This window comes from Triplophysa dalaica, chromosome 22, assembly GCF_015846415.1.
Source record: "Triplophysa dalaica isolate WHDGS20190420 chromosome 22, ASM1584641v1, whole genome shotgun sequence".
Taxonomy (NCBI): domain Eukaryota; kingdom Metazoa; phylum Chordata; class Actinopteri; order Cypriniformes; family Nemacheilidae; genus Triplophysa; species Triplophysa dalaica.
In genome coordinates, this window is record NC_079563.1 from 10,249,969 (window position 1) to 10,276,757 (window position 26,789).

Here is a 26,789-nt window from a genome sequence, read left to right on the forward strand (position 1 = left end):
CTTAAATGTATTTATTTATATTTACCAATAATTGAAATTATATGTTTATTATTTTTTATATTTAATGTTTTTTTTCTTAAATATATGCATTTATGTGTGTAAGTTTATAATTAAATACGAAATATCTATGTACACTACACCTACATATGTTATGTAAACACAACCTTTCTATTCTGGATGCAATTGATTGTTTTACAGGCCTGCATTTAAAGTATTTTTTTATAATATAATATAATATAATATAATATAATATAATATAATATAATATAATATAATATAATATAATATAATATAATATAATATAATTAAATAAAATATAATATAATTTAAGGTAATGTAATATAAGGTAATGTAATATAACATGCTATTTATTTCATAGATATATAGATATTTGTATATATATATATATATATATATATATTTTTTTTTTTTTCAGTAATGAAATAAATATTTTCTTTTTAAACAAACAAAAATAAAGAAAGAAATATGCTTCTGGTCATACATGTTCGTTGGTCTATTTTATACTAGAAGATGCGTAGCGTAATAAATTATCCAAATTATGAAAACGGACCAATGGCTGAGCTCATTTCTGACCTCTATATTAATATTCATGAGCCCCGCAGCGCCACGCCTCAGAGTGGTCTCTCTGTGATTGTGTTCATTGGCTCCGTCCTATTGGGCAGGCGCATCGTACGTGTCGTCATCCCGCACCGGGCAAAAAAGGCGCATGGTTAATTCTCCGCTTTATTTAGGGGCAAAATCTCACTAAAACATGTCGTCTTTGTACAAACCCTTTTCTGTTTCGGAAGGCCCGTGTAAAGATGCGATCTCGAAGCGAGGATGCACAACGAAGCGACAGCATCCGTTGACCCGGATTCCCTCCGCGCAGTGTTTTGGGGCTGGCGGCGCGTGCTCGACGGGGACTTTTACCCCAATTCCCAACATTTATCCAGGTCGAAGGAATTTAGCGGCCGCTGCCATCGGAGGGAGAAAAATCACCCATCCGGGGAAAGCTATTCTTGCAGGTAAATGTCTCGTTGGGTTTGCGTTGGAAGCAGACGAGCGTTAATGTTTTGGTGGGTCATGCGACACCCCATTATGCCCGAGCGCACAACAACAGTCATGCGTGGTCATAGATCATATGTGTCGAGTCCAATGCACGCAGTTGAATGCACGTCCCCCTCCATATGATTCAAATAGCTTCATTGGCCAAAGCGTAAGAGCTTTAAATACACACTTATTACACATTATATAAATAGAGAAGCATATATTAATAAACAGTAAAATTGCATTCAAATTATGTTGTCATGTCAGTTACACTGTATTTATTTTTATGTTCCACTTTTTGTTCTCTGGTATCTGTGGTACTATAAAAGCTCACTGACCTGCATGTCTTTAGTGGGTTTGTTGGCTGAATGCTACAGTCATTGTGACTCAGCTAAAACCAGTTTATAATGGTTTGTACACATAAATGCACAGTTATTTATTATCATAAACAACAGGATTTAATGTGTAATCACATCCCACCATTGTTACCCCAACAGAAATGCTTCTTTGGTTGCAGTGTTATGTAAATATCATAACTTCTAAAATAAAATGACCTTGTTTGATACTCCATGTCCTCGATACCAAAACAGCTGTACGCTGGAGTGAACCACATAGATTGCTGTTGATGTCACCATATGGAATTAGACACTGATATGAAGTTGTGTTTACTGCTTTTTCCCCAGGTGGCATTGCAGGCGGCATTGAAATCTGCATCACCTTTCCAACGGAGTATGTAAAGACGCAGCTTCAGCTCGACGAAAGAGCCAACCCGCCTCGCTACAGAGGCATAGGTGAGGATGACAGCTCATTGTTTTGAGCAGAACAGTATATTAAGTTTGGATCTGCATGTCTTTCCTGTCTGAAGGGGAGGGACTTGATTAAAAATAACACAATTGTGTAAACTTCGTGCAGGAGACTGTGTTAAACTGACAGTGCAAGATCATGGGTTGAGAGGTCTGTACAGAGGTCTTAGCTCTCTGCTGTATGGATCCATCCCGAAATCAGCAGTACGGTAAGAAGCACACACCTTCATATTGTGTCTTTTTATTAGTGCTTAACATTTGTTATTGGCATACTTGCAGATTCGGCACATTCGAGTTGCTTAGTAACCCCATGAGAGATGCCACGGGTCGCCTTGACAACAAAGCAAGTTTGATTTGTGGGCTTGGAGCGGGAGTTACAGAGGCGGTTTTGGTGGTCTGTCCAATGGAGACGGTCAAGGTTGGACTTGTTTTGTTACATACTTGATGTGACCTTAAAGGAGTTGGTCACTGAAGTACTCCTTTAACTATCCCTCTGGAATACAGAGCACTCCAATAAATCTGAATACGAGTAAAAACAACAAAATGTTGTTTTGTTTTGTTTGCAGGTTAAGTTCATTCATGACCAGTGCTCTTTGAGGCCACGCTACCGAGGGTTCTTTCACGGTGTTCGAGAAATCATCAGAGATCAAGGTACTTTAGACACCAACACAACTTAAGACTGCTTCTAGAAAAATCGCAACAGGTCAATTCTATACAAATGTAAACACTAATATGAAGTCCCAGTGAAATAAAAAATTACAATAGCTACTTTGTCATGAAATATTACAGTGTTTATTGTCAATAGTTTACCAATGCGTGTCATTCTCTTTTTAATATATGTGCCCTCATAATCTTAAATGAAATGTGAAAATGTACTTCCAGTGGCTGTCAATGTCAAATGATGTGAGTTCGACAGCTTGGGCGGAGCATCCGTTAACTCATCACCTTCAAGCAATTCGCAGAGAAAAACACAAGCCACGCTCACTATTGTTTTCATTTGAAATTCTGTTTTGCTCGGAAATGTGTTAAATACATAAGAAAAAACGCCTGCATTATCTGGTTCACGGGGACTATAAATACCCATGTGATGTCATCTTTTAAAGCTTTATTGCATAGTTTTCCAATGTCTGGTAAGTGACATTATTCCTCATAAATGGGCAAATCAAAATGTAAAAAAGTAACTATTTCATGTTCTATAAAAAGCCATCCCTTCTCCATTTGTTGGGTATTATTGCTTCTGGTTTGCATATTTTAATTCACATTCATAAAACATGAACATTTTGACAAGTGCATAGTTTTAGTCATACTCTGTTTTACAAAAGTTAGTTGTCAAGTCATTTTTTCAGACAGGACTATTATACGCATTAAATGCAGTAAATTATATTTTTAAAAACATGATTTCACGAAGTTCCCTCTTTGTTCGCAGGTGTTCGAGGGACGTATCAAGGACTGACTGCTACACTTCTGAAACAGGGTAGCAACCAGGCAATACGCTTTTATGTTATGAACCTGTTGCGCAACTGGTACAAAGGTGAGGATTATATTACATCCCTCCTGTATTCAGCAGTAATCTGTCAAACAGATTTGTATCCAATTATGATCCTCGGTGGTGAAAAACAGGCATCATAAAAGTCATCTTGCCTTGTTCAGGTGATGACCCAAATCGTGACATGCACCCGGTGGTTACAGCGTTGTTTGGTGCGACAGCCGGTGCGGCGAGCGTTTTCGGAAACACGCCGCTTGATGTGGTGAAGACCAGGATGCAGGTAAGCATGATCCAAATTTATAAATAACATTGACAAAACATCTCTAATTTAAGACATTTGATTATATAAAGGGTTAAATATTTTATATAAAATATAAAAGATCCAGGAATGAAAATGTGAAATGTGTTTAAACTCCTCAGCTGTCCTTCTGAAACCTTGGATGTCCAAATTCACTGTTTTCAGGAGAGCTGTGTTTTGTTAAGCACTTTTTAATACGTTTGATCGGTTAGATATTTGCAAAACCAAGTGACAATCAGGAAGGGTGACTAATAATAATGATTTATTGCAAAAAATGAACACGAAATATGACAAAAAAAGTTTAAAGTTTTAAGATTTGAAACCCTACGCTAGCTTTTATGATGTATTTGACCCTGTTTTGAGCTTTGAAGTCAAAAATTCTCCTTTCGTGGAGAAAATATAAAATAAAAGCATGTTTGGATCAACATGGGAGTATATAAGTGATAAAGTTGTATTACCTTTTAGAAAATGATTTAATCCATTTTTTTAATTCAGGGTTTGGAGGCCCATCGCTACAAGAGCACAATGGACTGCGCTTTTCAGATTCTGAAAAACGAGGGTCCTCAGGCGTACGTTTTAGCTCCAAATTACATTTTGTTCAAACACTCCTTCTTCTGTCTAACATCCTTCTTTTCTTTCATTACAGATTCTACAAAGGCACAGTCCCGCGACTGGGTCGGGTTTGTCTGGACGTGGCCATTGTCTTCGTTCTTTATGAAGAAGTCGTGAAGCTACTGAACAATGTCTGGAGGACAGACTGAGCATGGACCTGAGCATAATCTGCACAGGACTGACTTTGACAGGGTGGACTATCCAAACACAGTTGGTCACGTCAATCTAGTTAAAAAGATCCAGACTTTAACTGTAGCCTCTGGCTCAAAGGAACGGATTAAACTAGCTGTCTGTGTCTGAATAGTTCAGAAGATGGGAAGGTGGGAGTCAAGGGCAGAAAGCTGTAGCTTTTTATTGCGTTGCACAAAAAGATTTCCGAGAAATTCAAGGTCCTTCATTTGCACTCTTCACTTGTAGAAAGTAATGCAAGTATCTTCTTGTCACCATGCGTTTATAAAGATTTTCGTGAGATGGTCCACTTCCGTGGCGCGATGAACATAATAGCGAAACAAAGTACACAGAAATTTCACTCAAATGCACATTTTGTCTTGGTTTTCATGTAAAGTGCTCCACATAATTGCTTAAAAAAATGTAAATGTGAATTTTGGAATCATTTAAATAAATCTAGAATCGTACAGCTGGTTGAAATCTAGATATTCATATTGATATTAAAAGTACATGGTTAAGTGTTATTGTCAGAATCAGGCCGTCATAGCTTTGGAAAGCTTTCAGACTCAATTACAGATTCACTGAATAGTGCCAAGTTTGGAACTGTGGTATTACTGCACCATAATGCTATATGTAATCTTACAATGTAACTCTTTAGCGGTTAGTTTTTTATTCATGATGTAAATGGCAGCAGTTTTTTTAGTTGCGCAATATTTGTTTGTATATTGCGCTTATAGGTTGTCAAGGTAAAGTTACCCAATCTACCAAAGCAAATCGTACTCGTTCTGCTTCTTTTGCGCTCTTGTCAGAGATGCTTTACTGGTACTTAATCAACAATGCTCGAATTGATTGTGGAATACTTCACGATGATTCAATAAACTGAATGGGTTACATTTTCTGTCACTGTGATCATGCCGAGTGGCATAATGCCTATAAAAGCATAAATTTATCCAAATTGAACGGAAATCTATATGAATCAACTGATCATAACTCTTTGAATCATGTCTCATAAATTGATCTTAACTCTTCGAATTGTATCTTATGAATTGAACTAAACTTTTCTAATCATGTTTTGTAAATTGATCTTAACTCCTTGAATCATGTCTCAAATTGATCGAAACACTTTGAAACACACCAGAAGTAATCCGAAAATCTTTGAATCAAGTATTATAAATTCATCCAACCTTGATGTGTCAAATAGTTTTCAACAATTTTAATCATGTCTAAAGTATTTAACCCAAGTCTATATTGAAGAATATATCGCTAACCCTGTTAAGCTTTAACCCTTTGAATCCCAACAGTCAACTTTAACATCATAAAAATCTAAACAACACATGGCTAAATGTATTTCGCACAGTATCTAATTCAAGATAAGAAAACCACACACACAACATGGATCCCATCAAATTTCTTATACTGCTCGTTTAATGAGGAAATGTCTCTGCTGACGTAGCATGAGCGACTGTGACGTAGCTGGTTATCTCTCTTTGCTGGAACAGACCCAGTTAATGCCGCCTGTATCACAGCATTAAGGATTAAGTTAATTACAAAGGAGGTGTGTGTAGGAAAGATTACATAGATTAAACCGGGCCAGCTTGGCTGCAGATTCAACCGGGCGATCACGCACGAACGGGTGACAGGACATTTTATCAGGCCATAAAAGACACCATTTAATCTTATTCTCACCATCTGGCCGACAACATCAGAGAGTGCTATGTATATCTGCTATTATGAAGCTGTCGGGGCTGTTTTGTTGCATGATTCAGTCAAGGCTTCTTGCTCTGACACTGCAATTTGCTGTCCTGTGGGACGGGCCATCAAGTATGGCATCGAGGCGCCAGGTTGAGCGCAGAGCCAACGACCTCTGGTTTCTGTGGCTACCGCCTCCATCTAAAGGGAATAAAGATAAGATGTGCCAAGTGTTTTTACCAGGTGGTGTGTTGTACAAGACTGTACATGTGTGGAGTCGATATAAACAATGTGTTGGACACATTGATGTCACTCACATTCTTAAACACTTGTCTTTGCCCCCGCTGGCCACCCTCTGCCCATCAGTACTCCAGTCAACGGCAAAAACCTAAACAATAAAAAGTAACACAAATAACAATTATTTTTATTTTTGGGGGGCCCTACTTACTAGCATCACAACTATGAATGGCTCCATTATTAATAAAATTGTGCATATATTCTTTTCTAAATTAAAACATTTAATTTCAAAACTTTGCAAACTTCTGAACTAAATCCATTCAGTGTCTTACCTCATCAGCATGGCCCGGCAGATCCACCTTCAGTTTGGCTGTCTTGACGTCCCAAACCTTCAGAGTGCTGTCACTACTGCCACTGACCAGGAGACGGCTGTCAGCTGACCACGCCACCTGGTACACCGGCCCTACATGACCCCGCAGCGAAGTCAGGTACCTGGCAGCAAAAGGAAAAAATTAACTAGGATCTGAAAATATCATATTATACACATTTTCTATTAACACGTTTGACATGTCTATAATTATATATTGATTATTTTAAATGTTTTAAAAATGCCTGTTTAGAAACAAGATATAGATGTCACGTGAGTGCCCTCTAGTGTCTGCTACTGGAAATACAAAAAATGAACGCATTACTAATATCTAGACTTTTGGAAGTATGAGTAATAAGGATGCAAGAATAAAATAAAGAACATTGAATACATTGATATTTCCTGTCCATTTTTCACAATAAAAATGCCAACTGCATAAAAGTTTTTGCAAGTGTAGTAGGTCATCCAAGTTTTCTACGCATAAAGAAAATTTGCATTTGACACATAGTATTAATACTATACATAGTAATGCAAGAATGTTTATTCCAAACATAAACAAAATCACTAATAATTTCCATACTTTCCCGTCTTTCCATCCCAGATCTTGATAGACTTATCGAAGGAAGCGCTGGCAATCAGCCGTGTGTCCGGAGAGAAAAGCACCTCATTGACAAGCGCTTGGTGACCAGTCATACGGGCCACAGGCTTCTTCTCCTCTGCCGGGTTCCATAAAAACATGGTGAAGTCATCAGAACCAGACACTAGTCTTTCATGTCCTTCACCCTTTAGACAAAAACATGTTTGTAGTCAAGAGATCAGAAAATCATCTTTGTTTGTTGATTGGTCTGACTATTGGCTTATAATATAACGGTTTACAGTTTATTTAAAATAATGTTAATTTATCAGAATATTTTATTGTATAATAATTGTATTAATAAAAAATGTTGAATTTTATAGTATATTATATAGTAATAAAACATTTTGTTGTATTGGTCGTGTAACTGTGTCGCACTTAAGTTTAGCCAAACAACGGTTCTTCTACTGGTAAACAAAAATAACACTGAGTAGACATGCTTTTAACTTGCTAGCTAATGTTATATACTTATTATTTCTTTAACTTGTTATCAGAAACAATCTACAGGGAATCTTTGCGGATGTGAACCAGAAGTTAAGTTTGGACCACAAAGCACATATGTGCAGTGACGTTGAATATGTTGTTGCTTTAAAGCCATCCATACACTACTAAAAACTTACTCTGACGTTGTTGTATCGTTTCAAAGCGTTCTCCTTGATCTCTTCCACTGTGGAAAACAGAAACATTCTCATAAAAATAACATGAACATGTAAATCAAATCCAGCATCATTAATGCTAAAACAATGGACGATCTTGTGTACAGTTTATACAAACACATACACGAGCCAGTAAGATCCTGTGGGTTTACAGTGGCGGTGGCTGGTTCAAACGCTCCTGTGCGCAGAACATAATCTGTGCTGAGGGCCAATGTGTTCACCCAGTGAGCGTGACCTTGCAGTGTGCGACACTGAACCCCCTATAAAATGGACGGAAGCCATTGTTTAAAAAACCAACCATAAGACGGGTGATGAGTTCAAGTAATCCTTTGTAAATATGAACCATGAAAATATAACATTTTTTTATTTCTTACATCTTTGGCTCTCCACACTTTAATAGTTCTGTCTTGAGATGAAGTGTACAGGAGTCCATCACCCCCCCACTTCACGCATGTCACGGATTGTGTGTGACTTGTCAGGATCTTCTCACAGCGGCCCAAAACCGTGTCCCATATCCGAATAGAGCAGTCTTTAGAGGAACTAGCCAAATAGCGGCACTCTGGGTTCCTGTAATAGAGTGAACATATCATTAGTTACGGTTCTTCAATCTGATTACATATTCTTTTATTAACAAAATACATGAGTATCATTCTAAGACTCACAAGTGAAGTGGTTCCCAGCATAGCCAGGTGATCCACTTTGTGTGTCCTGTCAAAGTCTTTCCTATTTGACCTCCTGTGACTGGATCCCACAGGAAGATCTACAAAGGTTTCAAACATTTTAACCTCACAGGTTACTTAAGGCAAACTGAAATGCCAATGACTATATGAACAGAACAAGCTCACCTGACTGTTTTTGCACCCTGATGCTAACTTCTTCCCATCTGGAGACCAGGCAATAGATAAAACCCAGTGTGTGTGACCTTATAAGACGAAAGACCGAATGTCAGGTGAACGGTTTGAGTTACAGATGTACTGCATTTGATAACGTTCCGGGGTGAACTGACCTCTAGAAGTATGGTGTGGAGTTTCTGTAGTCAGATCCCAGAACCTTACCGTTGTGTCCCCAGATCCACTGGCCAGATATCTGAATAACACAAACAGTTTTATAGTTTTTTATAGTTTTCGTAAAGAACACAGAGTTACAGTGCTATGCGCTCAACCTACTTCCCGGTAGGGCTAAAGGCCACAGAGATGACTGCTTCCGTGTGACCCTCCAAAGAGCTGGTGCATCGAGCGATGGCCCGCACACGGAACACAGCCTGCGGCTGGTACACCACAGGAAGCACCTGTTCAGTCTCCAGACCCAGAGTCTGTACGCAAGTGCCCAGAGAGGAGACCACCTCCGCATCTTTCAAGAAGAACAAGAAGGGCACTGGTTCCTCCTTTGGTCAGAACAGAATATTTCATGTGGTCGCTTTGATTAATATACTATAAAGTTAGGACACATGTGATGACTTGATGTATAGTAATCTGCCAAAACATAGCTGTATTTATGCATTTAAATTCATGTAATTGGCTGACGGCTTTATGCAAAGTTACTTACAGTACATTAATAATTATAATCTTCAGGTCATGGGTTCGAATCCCAGGGAAAACACATACAAACGTACCAAAAGTGTACGCTTCATAGGACACATGTGATGACTTGATGCATAGTAATCTGCCAAAACATAGCTGTATTTATGCATTTAAATTCATGTAATTGGCTGACGGCTTTATGCAAAGTTACTTACGGTACATTAATATTTATAATCTTCAGGTCATGGGTTCGAATCCCAGGGAACACACATACAAACGTACCAGAAGTTGTTAGAGCTAAAAGCGTCTGTCGTACTTATAAAACTCATTAACGTAAAGAAAGAGTCCATCTTTCTGACCTTTTGTAAAAGCGCATTGCAGACCAACTGCAGTTTATCCGGGTTGATGTCCAGCGGAACATCGAAGGGGGATCCGAGCACCTCACCGCTCTCATTCTGGAGCTGAATCAACACACGCTCCACGTCCCCGCTCATTTTTACCTTTTAAACACATGACAACAGTTTTAGATACCCGTTAAACCTTTGTATACGAATATCATACACAAATATAAACAATCGTAAATTAAAAACAAAACAAGAAGATTACGTATGGGCGAAACAAGAGGAACTGCAAAATGACAAGCCTCACTTTACTAATAGATGATCCACGCGTGTCGCGTACTGCACTCTTGGCGCACAATATGTGCGTCATCGTGACGCGCTAACCGGGCGACGTTATTGTGACTGTACTAGAAGTCGGAAGAGACGCTCATCCTACATCAGCATGGGTGGCAAAAATAAACAGAGAACGAAAGGAAATGTTCGGGTAAGACAAAGATGTTTAAGAAATAACAAATAAGCTAGTTATAAATTGAGTCAAATACGTCATAGGTTATTGAGCACAACGCTTACGTGTTTGGCAAACGTTGAAAACTATTTATTACACCGTCTGACACACTACCATAAATCATTCGGAAGTCTTCGGTCATATATACTTTAAAGTAGTTTTATTCTATGTTTTATGGCAAATGTAATTTGTATGTCGTTGACGTCACTTCACGTATCTGTTGTGCAATTGAGTCGTAAAGTCACGTGTGTTTATGCATCAGTCAAGTGTTCTAATTTAAAATCATTGGACAGTAAAGATGTGATGTAATACAACCTGATGACATTATAGGACTACAGTATGAGACGTGAAATGATTGACTGTTAACAGTTCAGACTCAGAGCAGATGCATGTGAAACATCTCTGTGTTTGTGTTTTCTAGCCCTCCAGCAGTGGGAGAGCTGCTGATCTATTGGCGAGGGAGAGCGGGGTCGTACCTGGGTTTGTCGGATTCGGTGTTTCGTCCTCCAGCGATCCAGGATACGTGCCTGCTGTGCAGGGGGCTGAAGAGATTGACAATCTGGTTGATGCGGACTTCCGCTTGGTTCTTCGAAAGCTTTCAAAGAGAGATGCGGTCACTAAATTAAAGGTAAGGAGTTGTACAATGGTGTTGAAATGTTGTGGGTACGATCCCTGAGAAACACGAAGAAAGACACTACACAAAGTATCCTTGAATTCACTTTAAGTATCTGCCAATGTAAATGTTAACTGTGGAATCAGTACTTGACTGGCATATAAATGTCATTAATGTGTATTTCAGGCAGTTCAGGAGTTTGGAGCGATGTGTCAAGAGCGAGAGCCTGATATTGTAAAGGGTGTTCTTCCATACTGGCCACGCATATACTGCCGAGTGTCAGTGGTGAGTCAACAATATCTCTACAACACCACACTGGCACACAGCTGTGTATTTACGCCAAAGCTCCGTAGTCAATTTCTATCTAAACATGTTTTTTTTATCAGGACCATGACCGTCGCGTGCGAGAAGCCACACAGCAGGCCTTTGAGCAGCTGGTTTTAAAAGTCAAGAGGAATCTCGCTCCCTACCTGAAAAGCGTTATGGGTCACTGGCTCATTTCTCAGTGTGACACGTACTCTCCCGCAGCTTCGGCTGCCAGCGTTGCTTTCAATGCCGCTTTTCCCCTCAACAAACAGCCGGGGGCTGTCAGCTTCTGCAAAGATGAAGTTTTGATTGTAAGATGATGTTTAGCTTGTTTAGTCAGACTGGAGCAAATCTCAGTGCACTGTTGACGCTTACTTTGCAGGAACGATTCATTGATCAAAATGATGTGCTTGGATTTTTAGGTCCTTCAAGACAATTTGCTGAAAGAAACACCCGACACACTTAGTGACCCTCAGTGAGTGTGAAATGTGACAGTTCGGCAAAATTACAAATGTTGTCATCATTTATTCACCATCATGTCGTGAAAACCTGTATATGACTTTTTCTTTTGTCGAACACAAAAAACGATATTTTGCAGAGGTTTTGTGTCCTTTCAATGAAAGCCAATGGGGGACAATGATGTTTGGTTACAACATTCTTCAAAACATCTTCTTTTGTGAAAGTCATTCAGGTTTACATTGGCATGAGAGGAAGTACATTTTTATTTTTAAGTGTACTATCCCTTTATGTTGTTGTGACTATCCTATATATAATTTTCAGCGACATTTTTTATATATTGGACATGTAACTTATATTTTGTGTGTTTTACTTGTGCAGGAGTGTGCCCGGGGAGGAGAGAGAGGAAAAGTATGTGCGACTGTTGACCAGCTCTCTTCTGGCCCTCAAGAGATTGCTCAGTGTTTTACCTGAACAGGACAGAGAGGCGCTGAAGGAGCAGTTGGCCCAGCTCATTGCACAGGGAAAGTTCTGGAAGTACAGCAAACACAAAACTCCACAGGTGAGTTACACATTTGGATTAATACATTTCTTTGGACCAAAATTCCACTTCTCGTATTTGTACACAAAGCATCAAGGATTCTCTGACTGTGAATTTTGTTGCTAGTCACAGTGTTTTGTGACAGAAATTTTGCTTTAAAGGTCCAGTGTGTAGTTTTTGGAAGATCTATTGACAGACATGCAATAAAATGATGTCTTCTGGGGTATATAAAGACTTAACATAATGAAGCGTTGCTATTTCTACATTGTGCACTGCGGTCCCCTCGCATTGAATTCACCATGTTGTTTCTACAGTTGCCCCTTAATGGACAAACTGCTCTACAGAGTAGATTTCGTAAATCTGTTATCTCCTTCTACAAAGAAGTTAAAACGTGACGACATCTTAGTGCTGTGTCAGTCGCCGTAGTGCTTCATAAGGGAAGCGGAGAGGGTGGAGTGAACCGTTGGTTGCAATTTGCAACCTCACCACTACATGCCGCTAAATTTCATACACCGGACATTTAATTTACAGTTATTTTCTCACTTTTGCCATTGTTTCCCAGATTCGAGGTGCTTTCTTTGAGTTGATAGCCACAATGTGTGAGTACACGCCACAGCTGATCCAGGCGGAGGCGGCCCGAGCATGTTCTTCTGTCCTGCTGTCTATCGACGACACTGAACCGATGGTGCTGCCTCCTTTGTGGGAGGCGGTTCTTCATATTCTCTCCTGTGTTGAGGTTAGACTGAAGAGAGATGACTGTATATATATTAACAGGTCCTATTTGCAGAGCTGTAACTTAAGGCACATTCATCCTTAATTGTGATCATGTTTTTACATCGTATTGTGACCCCCCCCTTAAATTTCTCAAACTGTCCACCTCTATAAATTCTTGGTTGGCGCAGAATTGTTGGACGCATGTCAATGCCAGGAAAGGTGTGATGCCAAAGCTCTGGGTGTTACTTAAAGAAGGAGGTCGAGGTTTGGCAACAAGTTTACACCCGAATCTCCTACCCTTCATCAGCAAACTGCCAGCGGAGGTCACACAGCCTTACCTGGACTTCTCTAGAACGTTCCTCACATCAGTCATTCAGGGGTAAAGATTTGCAAATTCTTACAAAGAAATCTTTATCAGTGTCATGTGTTTGCAGGTTGGGTGTCAAGTATTTGATGAGGCTCTGCTTAAAGGGACAGTCCACCCAAAAATAAAGATTCTGTCATCAATTACTCACCCTCGAGTTGTTCCAAATATGTACAAATTTCTTTGTTCTGATGAACACAATGAAAGATATTTGGACGAATTCTTGTAACCAAAAGGTTCCTGGTCACAATGACTACCATAGAGGAAAAAATGCTTTATTCTGTTGGACACAAAAGAAAGATATTTTGGAGAATACGGGAACGCCAACAGTTCTGGGGCAGCATTGACTTCCATTGTAATTGTTCTTACTATGATAGTCAATGGTGCCCCAAAACTGTTGTTGTGTTGATCAGAACAAAGAAATTGATAGAGATCTGGAACACTTTGAGGGTGAGTAAATTATGTCAGAATTAAAATTTTTGGGTGAACTGTCCCTTTAAGATTTATACAATAAAAATAAATCAGTTTCAACTTTTTAAATGGTGTTATTCTCTATGTGTTTGTTTGATACAGATTGTCGAGCGAGCGCGCCACATCCAGTCCTTCAGAAAGTGCTGCTATTGTTTTTGCTACAATGGAGTGTTTGCGATTTATCATGCTCCAAAATGCTGGAGATGAGCTGGAGCAGAGAAGCATCCAGAACATGCTGATCTCAGAACAGGTCTGTGAGTCACCTGCTGTAATAATGCTAAATCTGAATGTCAGAACAACTGAATGTAGCCCAATACCAGAATAACTCTGGTTCCCTGGTAAAATGCTTGACTTTAAAATATGTGAACAGAAAATTCTTGCACCACCGTGAAACACTTATGCTTTTTCTCTTCACAGCTCTTGCCATTGATCGATATAGCTCTGGAGAACCCGTCGCTACAGTCCGGCCCTCTATTTTCTCAGGTCTCTGATATGCTGCTGTCCTGGGAAAAGCGGGCGGCTGGGACAGAGACTGGCGTCTTCCAGAGGCTGCTGTCGGACTTTTGGGATGATCTGGCACGCTTGTGCACGCGTTATGTGGACAGCGAAGATGCCCACCAGTCTGCCCTGGAAGGCATTGCCTCGCTTTTGCAGATCATGCAGAACCCGAACAGCAGTGACATTAAACGGACCAAGAAGAAGAAATCTGTCAAAATCTGCTTCATGGACGAGGAAGAAAAAGGCCAGGGGGACGCTCCTCAGAGGGATGCCCCGGTGGCTGAGCCCACGGATGGGCAAGAAAAACTAGCTTGTCCTTTAAGAAACGGACATCTGCTGGATTTGGTGTGCCAGCTGGCGGAGCTAAACATGGTTTATGTGAGCAAGCGTGACTCTGAAAGGCACTTGCGGTTTTTGTCTCGGCTTCTTGGAGCTTTTCCGAACCCTCAGGTGTTTCTGGTACTGCTGAAGCTGGAGGAAACGAAGCCTGAAATGGGGTCGGAGCTCGGGCATCTAGCGGAAAGCCCAGCCGTCCACTTCCTCCTGGAGAAAGTAGCCGTGTGGTTAAAACAGGAAAGCAGGAACGACACGGACTTCCTGGTGGACATGGTGTTCAGTTCCCTGCAGTGTTGCGGCTCCAGTGCTGACAAGACGCTGATCCTCGATTACATCAGCGTAAGCGTCACATGCGTTGAGTTTTATTTTATGTGTGTTGGATCCTAAATGTTATATGCATTACAGCAACCAACTAGAAAGAAATTCAATTAATAACTTGTATTTCTTCATCACAGAGGGATTTGAATTGGGCTGTTACTCTTCAACTTATTCAAAAGGTACCTTTAATTTAGCTTTTTTAATCAGGATACATTTGCCAATTATGATTAACTAAATATCTTTTTCCCAGGCGTGTGTTGATTCTGTTCGTCTGGAGGTGTGTGCTGGCTGGCTGAGAGGGCCCGTGTTAGGGGAAAGGTTGGTGGGTCTGGCTGGAGAGCTTTGTGCGATGGGTTTGTGTGGACCCCCTCCGTCATCCTCTTCATCCTCTCCTCATTCTTCCCATCATACACATGGCTGGACTCTTATCAGTCTTGCTCTGTCCCAGCAGCACAATAATGGTGAGTCACAGGTTTACATATGTGACCCGGGACAACAAAACCAGTCAAGGGTAAATGTTTTGAAATTGAGATCTACACCATCTGAAGTTAAGTATATAGGAAGTTCATTTATAAAGTTTTGATATATTTACTGTTGGAATTTTACAACAAAACCTTTATGGAACATGATTTTACATAATATCCCAATGATTTTTAGTGTAAAAGAAAAATCTATAATTTTCACCCATACCATGAATTGTTGGCTATTGCTACAAATATATGGGTGAGACTTATGACTGGTTTTGTGGTCCAGGGTCACATATCATCTTGTTGAGAACATGAAAATCTAAATGTGCCCTGTTTACATTTCTGGAACAGTGCATTTTAATATTATTCATGTAAATTTCATTAAAATGCATAATCCAAAAATCCTGTCCTACTTCTTTTCTCAATATTTTTCAGTCTTATAACTGGTGTTATTTTTGGACAAAGCTAAATCTTTGTCTGAATTTTACAGAGATTAATACATTTCTTCTATTTTTTTCAGAGCCTCTCATTGGCAAGGTGTATGTGGAACAGATCATTGACAAGCTCCATGGCACGCTGTCAGAAGCGAAGGGCATGTCTGACGCCGGGAACATGGAACCTCTGGTGTCTTTCATCTCTGATGTGACGGCCACCTTTTTCTCTTCAGTTAAGGGCTGTCTGCTGCTGGCATCTGCTGAGGAGCTTCTCATAACTGTTTTCCAGCTGTGTGCACAGGACCAAACCATAACTCACCTGTCAGGTAGATACAAGACCTCTCCAGAATTGCTCTAAAATTGTTTAGGTTTAACTAAGCTTGCTGTAAACTGTCAACTGTGTCACTGATTTCTCGCAGCAAATAAAATATAATTTTGCTATAAATATTAAATGTCTAGTGTATGAAATTTACCGGTGTGGTCGCAAATGGCAAACCAACGGCTTAGTCAAAGCCTCCCTTTTGAAGTGGCTGACACAGACATAAGGTGTCGTCAAGTTTGCTCATTGTTGCAGAAGAACAAAGTGTTTACGAAATTAGCTCTGTGGTGCAGTTTGTCCATGTAGGGCTACTGTAGAAACATATTGGTGATAAAGAATTGAACATTTACTCTAGATATGTTCACAGTTACTGTCAATGGTTTGTTTGAATTTCTGAATACCCAATAATTGCTTGTGTTTCTCAACTGATCTACAGATGCTCTCCTCCTGAAGCTGAAGCATGCTTACACTGCAGGAGTTCATTCATTGATCACTCATCTGGGTGCGGGGGTCACGCAGGGCACGCTCCTCCACAGTGTCGCGGGATGGATTAAAAACCAGCTACTCACTGCACCATTGACCGTCAAAAGCCTACAGGTTCTGGTTCAAGCTGTAGAGAGCCTGATTCGGACGATCACCTCAGCCCAGAAGAGCAGCTGTGTCCTGCCTCAGTTCATCAGCTGTCTTGCTCCAACAGATGAGGAATGGAGCCGCATCAGACAGGCCCTGCCCCCTCAGGTACTCGGCCCGTCATAGGGCAAACTCTTGCAAAGCCAATGCTTTTATTTATTCCTAAGTGAACAGTTCTTTGAGTTTCTGTTTTGAATGAAAGAGCCCAACTCTGTGTGTATCTCCACAGTGGGTAAAACACCCTCTCCTGTCTGGGCGTCTCAGAGCGACGGGTGAATATCCCAGCATGGATGTTTGGAAATTCAGGCCGTCTAATAGGCTGCCTGCCCACCTTTGTGCAAGTGCGTTACTTGGCAAAATCATCCACACTGTAACATCACCTGATGACCCACAGGTGGCAGCAGACTTCTCAGAAATTCCCAATCTTAAACACATAAGTGAGTTTTATTCCATCTTTCATTCAGCTTTTGCACAACACATTAAAAAAGTAATGTGTAAATCGTTTATGACCGTGTGTCTTTGTTGTGTATAGTTGCAGAGATCCTCTATGCGCTCCAGTGGTGTGAGGAAATGGAACTGTCACCACATATAGTGACTGAATATCACAACCTCCTGCAATCCTCAAGCTTACAGGAGAAAATCCAGAACAACATTCTGATCAAAACCGCTGTTATAGACACACTTTTCACAAGGTGAACTCATTCATATGTTTAAATAAAAAACTAAATTACATTATTTATTTGAGATAAGTATGTATTTTTATTGCATCAGACACTCAGATTTAGATGGCCACATATTTTAGTTATTTGTATTATTTTGAATATGTATGAAAAGTCCTGACTATATTGATTAGTTGTGATGATGCAAAATACAATTATTAAAAATATATCATATATGAATCATTTAGCAACAAGGAAAGAATAAAAAAAGGGTAGATCCAGATCATTAAATTGAATGATACTTTGTTCACAGGTCACAGGAAGAGGGCTTTCTCTGGTCACTGTCTCTGGCAAAATGCATCCACAACAAGAAACTGGACCCAAGTGACATCCAGAGTTTGTACAACAATGTGGAAAGGTACAAAGATCCAAGAACCATATGACATGTTGTTTTTTAGTTCAGGTGCGACATACATCTGCATGATTTTTTGTAGATGTTTCTCTGGACTGCTGCAGTGATGCGGTAAATAGCATATGCAGGTGTGGTGCACGTGTTAATGTGTTTTTTGTATTGTATCCTGAGAGAACTCAGCCAGTCAGCTGATACAACCACACCGAGCTAATTGTTAGTCCCACGTCTGTCAATAAGAACAGTGTAGTGTGTAAAAAATGCCAGTTTACACTGATTTATGAGTGCTTAAATTTACCGCAGATGAAATTGAATCTTCCATAATCTTCCTTATGTCAGGTATACAAGTAAAAGATAAACATGTCTCTAAAAGACAGATATCTCTGTCAATCTGTAGGAAATATTGAGTTTTGGTGTTAAGAAGGTTTAAGGGCCACTGAGTGATAACGTTAACAAACACACACAATGAATAAAAATAACGAAAGAAGGAAAAAAACATTGTAATCTAATGTCACATGCAGTTCAGGAATATGCTTTATCTTTTTGATATTATTGTGTCTGTAAAAAATCACAGAGGTAGTTTTATGACATGCTCATTCTATGGCTTGTTTCTGTGTGCGTTTCAGTTTCTTCCCCCTCACAGATCACAGCGTGAGCACATTGCAGGTCCTGTGTCCATATCTAGCCAATGAGGAGAAAGAATCACTCGTGGCCCTGTGTGTCGCAGAGCTTCTTAACTGGCAGGACAGAGAGAGCGACTGCATTGACAGTGAGATTTTTATCATACACACACTGCACATGATGAGTCATGTAGACTGAACATCCCCAATCATGCTCAATTGAACTGATGTGTGTGTGTGTGTGTAGGCGTGCGGGCGTGTCTGGCTGTGCTGCACTGCTGTCTCCAGGCTGATACGGCTGCGGAGGAGGAGATTTTATTGGCTGTCGTAGCTACGATGGCTGAATGGAGGAACAGCAGAGAGGAATGGTTTCTCTTCAACAGGTGTGTCCGTGCGGCAGCTCTGTGGGGTGATAAAGACAGTACGGGCAGTGACAGTAATGCTTTTCACAGCACACATGATTTAGGTGTAGTGGTGGTACTCAAATGTTTGATTTTGATAGTTGTGGTTGGGATGGCCGAAATGGTTTTTAATGCTCCATATGTATATTTAATGTTACATAAGATTAAAACAACTAAATATGAGGTCCGTGGGATGAAATAACTTTTACATTTACATTGCATTTAGCCATTTAGCAGACGCTTTTGTCCAAAGTGACTTACAAAATAAGCACCAATGAAATGAATCACAACTGTAAAATGTGTATCAAAAACTGAACACAGTTTCAAAAACAGTATACTTGACTAGCATATTATTTTTGTTTAATAGAGGACAGGATAGAACAGAAAATAAATGCTGTTTATTGTGTAAATAGGCAAAATACTAAACTCTTAATATATTTATTTCATATAATTTACTACATTATAAGGGAATATGGTTTCATTTGAATTTATTTTATAAGGCTCACAAAAAAAGTATACATTGTATACAATTTCACAAATGATTATAGTTATTTTATATACAAGCTTTGCTTGTGTTTTAAGCCTCCTTATATTTTTCCACAATTTAACAAAGTTGGACATTAACATTTCCATTCAAATGTATATTTTGAACACCTACAGAAATGCAAAATCTACAATACATTACTTTTTGTAATACAGACCAAGGCGATTAATCGTATCCGGTATAAAATTTTGTATTTGCACAGTGTCTGTGTACTGTGCATATTAAATTTGTATTTATAAACACATACATGTATACATATTTAAGAAATATTTACATGTGTTTATTTATATTTCCAAATAATTTAAAGCAGTAGTTATTTTAAATTATATATAAATGTTTATGAATGACTATATTTTATTTATTTCTTAAATAGATGCATGTATTTGTATGTTTTTATAAAAAACAAATAAATATGCACAGTACACAGACATTTAATATGTAAACAAAACTTTTATTCTGGATGCGATGAATCGTGATTCATCATTTGACAGCCCTAAATCAAAATAAAAAAATATTGGAAATAATAAAAACGCTTTCTAAAAATATATTTGACTAACAACTGATTTTAAAAACTCCTTTAAGTGTCTAAATTGTTTTACTTTCAATATCTTCATTGTGTTGATTTGTAGTGACCTTGGAAAAGTTTCCGCCTCAGGCCTCTCATTGGCTGTAGAGATGATGCGTTTCCTGTGCTGGTCTGTGGATTATTCTCCCGCCGTTTTGGGAAACTCCCACTGGGATTTTCTGCTTTGCTCCATGCTGGCTTGGCTCGAGGTGGGATTTCTTCATTCGTATTGTTTGTATGCAGAAAGTGACACTTCCTGCACCTTCTAGAGACTTAAACCCCAGTGGCAAATCAAATCAGCATTTTAAACAGATCACATTTTAACACCAGGTGTAAATGACATCTGAGATGCTTAACACAAGCGGCTGATCTCATAAATAATCGCGTTTATCCTGAGATGCACGGTGCGCACAGACGCATATTGTTACTAATCAGTACGACATGTGATTGTGTCTCTTGCCAGACGGCTTGTGAAAACAGCAGCGTGTTCTGGAACCCTTGGGTGCAGCTGTTTGTGTGCGAGAACTGCAAGCTGACTGTGAGGCTCAATCGGTTTTTCACATCGCCCCCTGCTGGTGTGGCGGAGCAACTGCCTCCCGAGCTGACATCTGAGTGGAACGAGTTCTTTGTGGAGGGAATTTACAATCTTTTGCTTCCACTGCTAACCAAGATTCCCAGTGAGTTTCATGGACTAAGCGATCATATTGTTAAAATAAAAATGGACGTTTATATGTCATTCTTTCCCTTCAGTTGACTTTACGGAACCAGACGACCCGTTGTTTCCCCTGCCGGTGTTGAGGGCGGTTGGGGAAGCCCTCACCTACATTCCTGTGGAGCTGCTAACACAGAATAAGCTTCCACCTCGGTTTGTGGCCGATCAGAAAAGCAGTCTGCCAGAGCCTATGCAGACCCTGCTGAACACCCTCTCGCCCCTCCTGCTCTTCAAAGCTCGACCATTACAGCTCGCCGTCTATCATATGCTGCACAAGTAAATCATACCATATTGTCTTTTTTATGTTTGTGTCCAAATCTGGATTTTTAAATGGAGATCACAGTCGGTCAAAAAGTCATTTAAAGGGACAGTTCACCCCATCATTTATTCACACGTATGTTGTTCAAAACCTGTATGTGATTCTTTCTTCTGTGGAACACAAAAGATATTTTGAGAAATGTCTAAGCGGTTTTGTGTACACACAGTGAAAGTCAATGAGAGCCAGTGTTGTCTGGCTACCAACGTTCTTCAAAATACCTTCATTTGTGTTCTGCAGAAGAAGTAAATAATGACAGAATGTTTTATTTTTGGGTGAACTTTTCCTTTTAATCTGAAGTAGCATATACATTTTGGTTTGGAGGAAGGAGAATGTCATGTGTGTTGGTCATCAAAATTGAATTACAACGCTTAACTACCATTATAACTGGAGAAGTGTTTAAAGAAAAATACAAAAGTGTCTCGATCAGCAGATAAATCTCTCCGAGTGTCCAGCTAGGCCTTTGCTTTCTGCTTGTTCTGCAAAAATACAGTAATGGACTTTCCTGTTAGTTGCTTTGGTAGGAAAGTAGGACACGATTGTGAGTGTAATAGAAACGAATACTCTACAGGGCCGCCAGTTCAGGCAGCCTTGAGGTCATGTCGCACGGCAGGAGTTTAATCCATGATGCGTTTTGCTTTCGGTTGAATGAAATACTTTTCATTGAGAGTGTGAGCCGCTGGGAGAGAAGCGGTTTTGTTTTTCACAGGACAGAGATCTTCTCTAAGCTTTTGCTTTAAGGTTCTTTCTATTTCAAGCACATATATGAGTTTAAGTGTTTATGTAAGATCCTCTCAGGAGGAGTGTGTGGAGTTAAAGACTGAAATGAGAGTGATGTGTTTATATTGTACAGGGTGATGCCTCTGTTACCGGAGAGCGACAGCGAGAGTGCCAGGGCTAAATCTGAGGCTGAAGATGGGGAGGAGCCGTGCTTGTAAGACATGCGCACACACACACAGCCTTCTGGACAAAGATATTTAGATTAATATTAGCAAATGAGATTTCTGGGGCACCATTGAATACCATAGTACAAAAAAATATAGTATTTTCAAGAATTTACAAAAACAAACTTCATTTGCATTTCTGCATTTTTTTGTCTACCCCAGAAAGGTCAGCTGCTAGCATTGATCATTCAGAATTATTATTTATTTATATTATTGAAATATTTATTTACTTAAGGTAGATGCATATTTCGTTAAATTAATGGCACAGCTGCATTGCAAACATTAAGCTTTGATCAATAGTATTTTACATAGCCATTGTAAAAAATGTAATGTCAAAATTAAATATTTTAATACATGGATTCACAATCAGCAGATTATTGTTATACATTTAAGCTTTTACATTAAAGGTTTGGATAAACCTGTAACATTTCTTTGCGAACAAACATTAATTTAATGGAAACAAGTTTAACAACACGAAAACACTGCCAATTCACTACTCCCCTGCAATTCCCTCATGAACCACCAGGGGTTCGCAAATCTCACTTGGGATCTGTCCTTGTTAGTTGAGAAAATTCTGTGGTGGTGGTATATAATAGATCACAAATAATAGGCAATAAATCTGCGTAGGGTTAAATGTAGGGACAGACTTGTTTAAAATTCGGTAAAATCTTTAACTAAATTACTTATTCTCCATGCCTCTACTACATTAGTAAAATGATTTATTTCTAAAAATGTTGCTGTTTTAATGTTAGGTGGATTTTTTTTTTTTTAATGGAATATTATGAAATATTTCAATATAATCCCCTCTGGAAATACAGATTTGGGGTAGTCAAATAAAATAAAAAAATCTTTTTTTATTGAACGTCCTGTTTAGAAATACACATTATGTAAATGTGATGAGTCGTGGAGACTGTTTCATGTTTTATTTATGTACAACATGTTAATTGACATTAATTGTCTTCATAACAACTAAAATAGCATAGAATCGATGTGGTAGAACAGCCTTTGAGAAACAAAAGACCATTTCTTAATGTACTGAATTCTTTATACCTTCTCTAATGTTTACCATTTGTGATTGTGTGTGTGCGTAAATGTTCGCACATTGTGAAGATCTCCTCCGGCAGCATTGATGAACATGCTAACTGGCACAGAAGAGCTGCTGGAGAATATTCTCGGCGGTGTGCAGGTGGGCGAGTTTGCCGTGGTTCAGCCTCTCAGTGTGGAGCACTGCTGCATTCTGGGATATCTGCTGGCATGGAAACTCCTCTTAACCTTCTTTAAGGCTTCTTCATCACATGTGAGTTAGATCTTAACCGTCTGTGATTTGGATACACTTTCAATTATTGCCCTGTCCTCTCTGATATGCTAGTAACAGTGGTTTAGTGACGCAAACGTTGTCTTTGTGTTCCAGCTGCGAGCTCAGTATTCACTACATTTGAAAAAGACTCGTTCTCTTCACAAACTTCTGATGCATCTGTTTCGTCTGATGCCCGAAAACCCGTCGTTGCCTGGACAGCCAGCGGAACCCTCCAGCAAAGAACCCAAGACTTTCTTCACAGAGAGCCTGTCTCTCTCGCCCCGCAGTGCGTTGTATCTCAAATAGTCTCCTGTATTTCACACACAGGGGAGTTCTTGTCTTATTATGTGAGCGTGTGTTTTAGAAACCGAAGGCCTGCAGTTTGAAGTGCCCCATCTGGCGTGTTCAGTGTATTATGGTGCGCTGAAGGACCTGCCGGCGATGGTGCGCCTGTGGTGGAACAGCCAGGAGAAGCGTGTCTTCAGCACGGTGGATAAATTCACAAGCAAGTACGTCAGCGGCGTGTTGTCTGCGCAGGAGATCGCGTCGGTGCAGTCCAGCACCGTGACTTTTGAAAACATGATGGTGAGCGCGATGCAAAGCTTCTGGCAAATTCTGATAGCCTGCAGGAGTACGTTTTGTGAGCTGTTTTGCATGTTTTGTATTACCAGGTAAAGGCACGTTCTACCACGCGGGAAGTGATCGCTACGTACTCCGTGGATGATATTTTCATAGAACTAGTGATTCAGCTGCCTCAGAATTACCCTCTCGGATCGATCTCAGTGGAGAGTGGGCGGAGAGTGGGCGTGGCTGTCCAGCAGTGGCGCAATTGGATGCTTCAGCTGAGCACTTACCTCACACACCAGGTACAGGAAGCGAACAGGTTTTGCGATCATTGCATAATAATGTACTCAATATTTGTCCCAGATTTTTATTTTTTTAATCTTTTAAAAAACGTTCAAATTTACTGACAGAAACGATAAGAGTAACCTTGGAGTTTAATGTAAATCCAGAACTATTAGGACAGGGTACTATGAACAAATGTTAACAACTGTAAAGTTTATTTTGTCAAGAGTGAAGTAAATAAATGCTATAAACTGAAATGCTCTCATTTGGAATCTGGTGTTGTGGTTGTGAACAGAATGGGAGTATATTGGAGGGTCTGTCCCTGTGGAAAAACAATGTTGACAAGCGTTTTGAAGGGGTTGAAGACTGTATGATCTGCTTCTCTGTCATTCACGGATCCAATTACTCGCTGCCAAAGAAAGCCTGCCGTACTTGCAAGAAAAAGTTCCACTCTGCCTGTCTGGTGAGCGCCACACACACATTGACACAAGCTTTTGACAAATAACTTGTTATAAGTGTAGTTTTGAGCTTTTGTGAGGATATGAGTCTACATAAAAATATAAAATATCTAAAGTTCAAAGTCAACATAAAAACTCTGTCATTTGATATTATATGGCCTTTATGTGTATGGCTGTTGCCTACAAAGAAAACCAATGCTCAATTTCATGTTCTTAGTTCTTGAAAAGTCCAAAATCTCCAAAACGGTTTGTGAGGACTATGCAGCAATAAATTCGGCTACTTACATTTTAGCCACAATTTCTCCCAAAAAAAGAAAGTATGGCCGCTATAGCTATAATACCAATAGTACATGTTTAAAATGTAAGTAACTATACGTATCTTGCCATCTTACAAGCTTTGTATTGTGATTATGAGTTAAACAATGAGAAAAAGGATTACAAAGACATTTTTTTTAGAATCACAATGACAGCAAAGCAAGAAATGTGTATTAAGCGAATTAATAGGGTCTATTTCGATTTCTTGTTGACTTTAAAGGCCATTATTGGTTGTGACAATCCACCCCATTTACTCTAAAGCTTTAAAAGCCTTCAGAAGGTCAGCGACGCACTTAGGAGTTGAATGGTCATTTTTCTCCCTATTGAGGTTCTGAATCGTGAATCCGTCTCAATTCATTACAGCAATTCTGCAGATATTTCAGAATCAGCAAAATGTGCAGCCTTGAATGTTCTAGAACAGTCCTCGTTCCTCACTGATTGGTTGTTTCCATTTCCTTTCATTCCACAGTATAAATGGTTCACATCCAGCAACAAATCCACGTGTCCTCTGTGCCGAGAGACGTTCTTCTGAGCGCTGTCTCCATGTACACTTAAATAATGGCTGAGTGACGTCCCGTGCGAGCAAACAGCTGACACGAACAGAAACGTTCTGTTCGTTTGTTTGCACATGATTTTTGCAGTGTTGCAAATGACTGTGGCCTTTAAGTTTCTGACTTTGAAGATGAACCTAACAACCCCTGTCACAGAGAGAGGGATGAATCAATGCAGTCGCACCAAACCGGATTAAAGACCAGAAACTGGACTGTGCATTGAACGATGAACAAGCTTGTGTGCCTCTACAGACTTCAATCATGGATTCAAAGGAATAGGTCATCCAGATTACTTGTTTCGGTCAAACAAAAACGATGAATCTATTAACAATGACAGTTTATAGTGACTGTGTGTCAAGCATACAATATAGTGTATGTGAAGTGTCACATATTGTAGTGAAAACTGTCAAAATTGTACTAATTGAAATCTTGCCTTACAATTTCTAATCAGATGTCACTAATTGGTTCTTGTATATCACATGATCAAATGTTATCAGACCTCCACCATATTTGATTAGATTTTTGGAGGGATGAGAAAGATTACCAGTGGATATCTCACAGTTCACCCAAAAATGAAAATTCTGTCATCATTTACTCGTCCTCTTGTCCGCAGAACACAAAAGACATTTGGAAGAATGTTGGTAACCGAACAGCGACGCATTGACTTTTATGGTATGGACATAAAACTAGTGCACTGTTGATCGGTTATCAAGATTCTTCAAAATATCTCATTTTATGTTCTGCAGAAGAAGGAAAGTCATATAGTTTTGAAATGACAAAAGAGTAAGTAAATGATGAAAGAATTTACATTTTTGGGCGAATTAAATTGTAGCACAGCCACATAAACTTATATTATATTACTGTTTGGTGTTTATTGAGTAAATAATTGAAAATTTTCATATATGGCAGAACTATTTCTTTGAATTCACTTAAAATGTCTAAGAGGGGAAGATCGTCACAGAATTGTTTACTGGAAATTACCTTTCACAATTACAGTAGTACTTTTCTGATGAAACCAGTTTACAGCTTTTGAAATGGGAAATATGTTTTGCCCCGATAGCTGTGGGACCATTTTTGTGACCTGTTAAAATGATGGACTGAGTTTTGGCTTTTAATCCCATCTTGATGATACGCTTTGAAATTATACATAATGTTGTAATCCACAGCCATTTCTGTTTGCTTTGATCTTCGGATGTCATAGACAAACACAATCTGTGTTTGTGAAATACAGATTTTTCCCACACTTTCTGTGTCTGTCCATCACAAAGCGTCACGTTGCCTCAGTTTTAAAACCAGTTCATGTTGTTTAAACGTTTTTTTGT

General features: G+C 39.4%; 3 protein-coding genes across 4 annotated transcripts; 2 read left to right on the forward strand and 1 right to left on the reverse strand.

The window, feature by feature from the left end:
• Positions 1 to 661: 661 nt before the first annotated feature.
• slc25a1a (solute carrier family 25 member 1a) lies at positions 662 to 4,881 on the forward strand. The gene is made up of 9 exons (XM_056737206.1): positions 662 to 1,025; positions 1,731 to 1,838; positions 1,960 to 2,059; positions 2,130 to 2,268; positions 2,417 to 2,501; positions 3,277 to 3,381; positions 3,501 to 3,616; positions 4,130 to 4,203; positions 4,281 to 4,881. Exons 1-9 carry the CDS (start codon positions 773 to 775, stop codon positions 4,393 to 4,395), a joined length of 1,095 nt encoding a protein of 364 aa, XP_056593184.1. The 5' UTR covers positions 662 to 772; the 3' UTR covers positions 4,396 to 4,881.
• Positions 4,882 to 5,811: 930 nt separating this feature from the next.
• nle1 (notchless homolog 1 (Drosophila)) lies at positions 5,812 to 10,203 on the reverse strand. Of its 2 annotated transcripts, none has more exons than XM_056737204.1 (13): positions 10,166 to 10,203; positions 9,877 to 10,017; positions 9,164 to 9,381; positions 9,004 to 9,083; positions 8,843 to 8,919; positions 8,660 to 8,757; positions 8,372 to 8,564; positions 8,122 to 8,257; positions 7,962 to 8,008; positions 7,288 to 7,490; positions 6,673 to 6,832; positions 6,421 to 6,491; positions 5,812 to 6,304 (listed from the first exon to the last, which is right to left on the reverse strand). In XM_056737204.1, the coding sequence occupies exons 2-13, from the start codon at positions 10,009 to 10,011 to the stop codon at positions 6,292 to 6,294; spliced, it is 1,431 nt and encodes a 476-aa protein (XP_056593182.1). In that variant the 5' UTR covers positions 10,012 to 10,017; positions 10,166 to 10,203; the 3' UTR covers positions 5,812 to 6,291. The 2 variants fall into 2 exon arrangements, with proteins under 2 accessions (XP_056593182.1, XP_056593183.1); XM_056737205.1 differs by having other exon boundaries at positions 10,124 to 10,190.
• A 46-nt stretch (positions 10,204 to 10,249) lies between these two features.
• On the forward strand, positions 10,250 to 26,710 carry ltn1 (listerin E3 ubiquitin protein ligase 1). The gene is made up of 29 exons (XM_056736955.1): positions 10,250 to 10,342; positions 10,785 to 10,991; positions 11,163 to 11,261; positions 11,363 to 11,593; positions 11,705 to 11,757; positions 12,120 to 12,300; positions 12,842 to 13,015; positions 13,182 to 13,372; positions 13,931 to 14,078; positions 14,246 to 15,001; positions 15,118 to 15,159; positions 15,231 to 15,441; positions 15,968 to 16,207; positions 16,637 to 16,938; positions 17,060 to 17,267; positions 17,363 to 17,522; positions 17,803 to 17,907; positions 18,525 to 18,667; positions 18,766 to 18,901; positions 20,093 to 20,237; positions 20,492 to 20,705; positions 20,779 to 21,016; positions 21,910 to 21,990; positions 23,111 to 23,297; positions 23,412 to 23,583; positions 23,662 to 23,882; positions 23,969 to 24,163; positions 24,439 to 24,606; positions 25,386 to 26,710. The coding sequence occupies exons 1-29, from the start codon at positions 10,301 to 10,303 to the stop codon at positions 25,446 to 25,448; spliced, it is 5,313 nt and encodes a 1,770-aa protein (XP_056592933.1). The 5' UTR covers positions 10,250 to 10,300; the 3' UTR covers positions 25,449 to 26,710.
• The last annotated feature ends 79 nt before the right edge of the window (positions 26,711 to 26,789 follow it).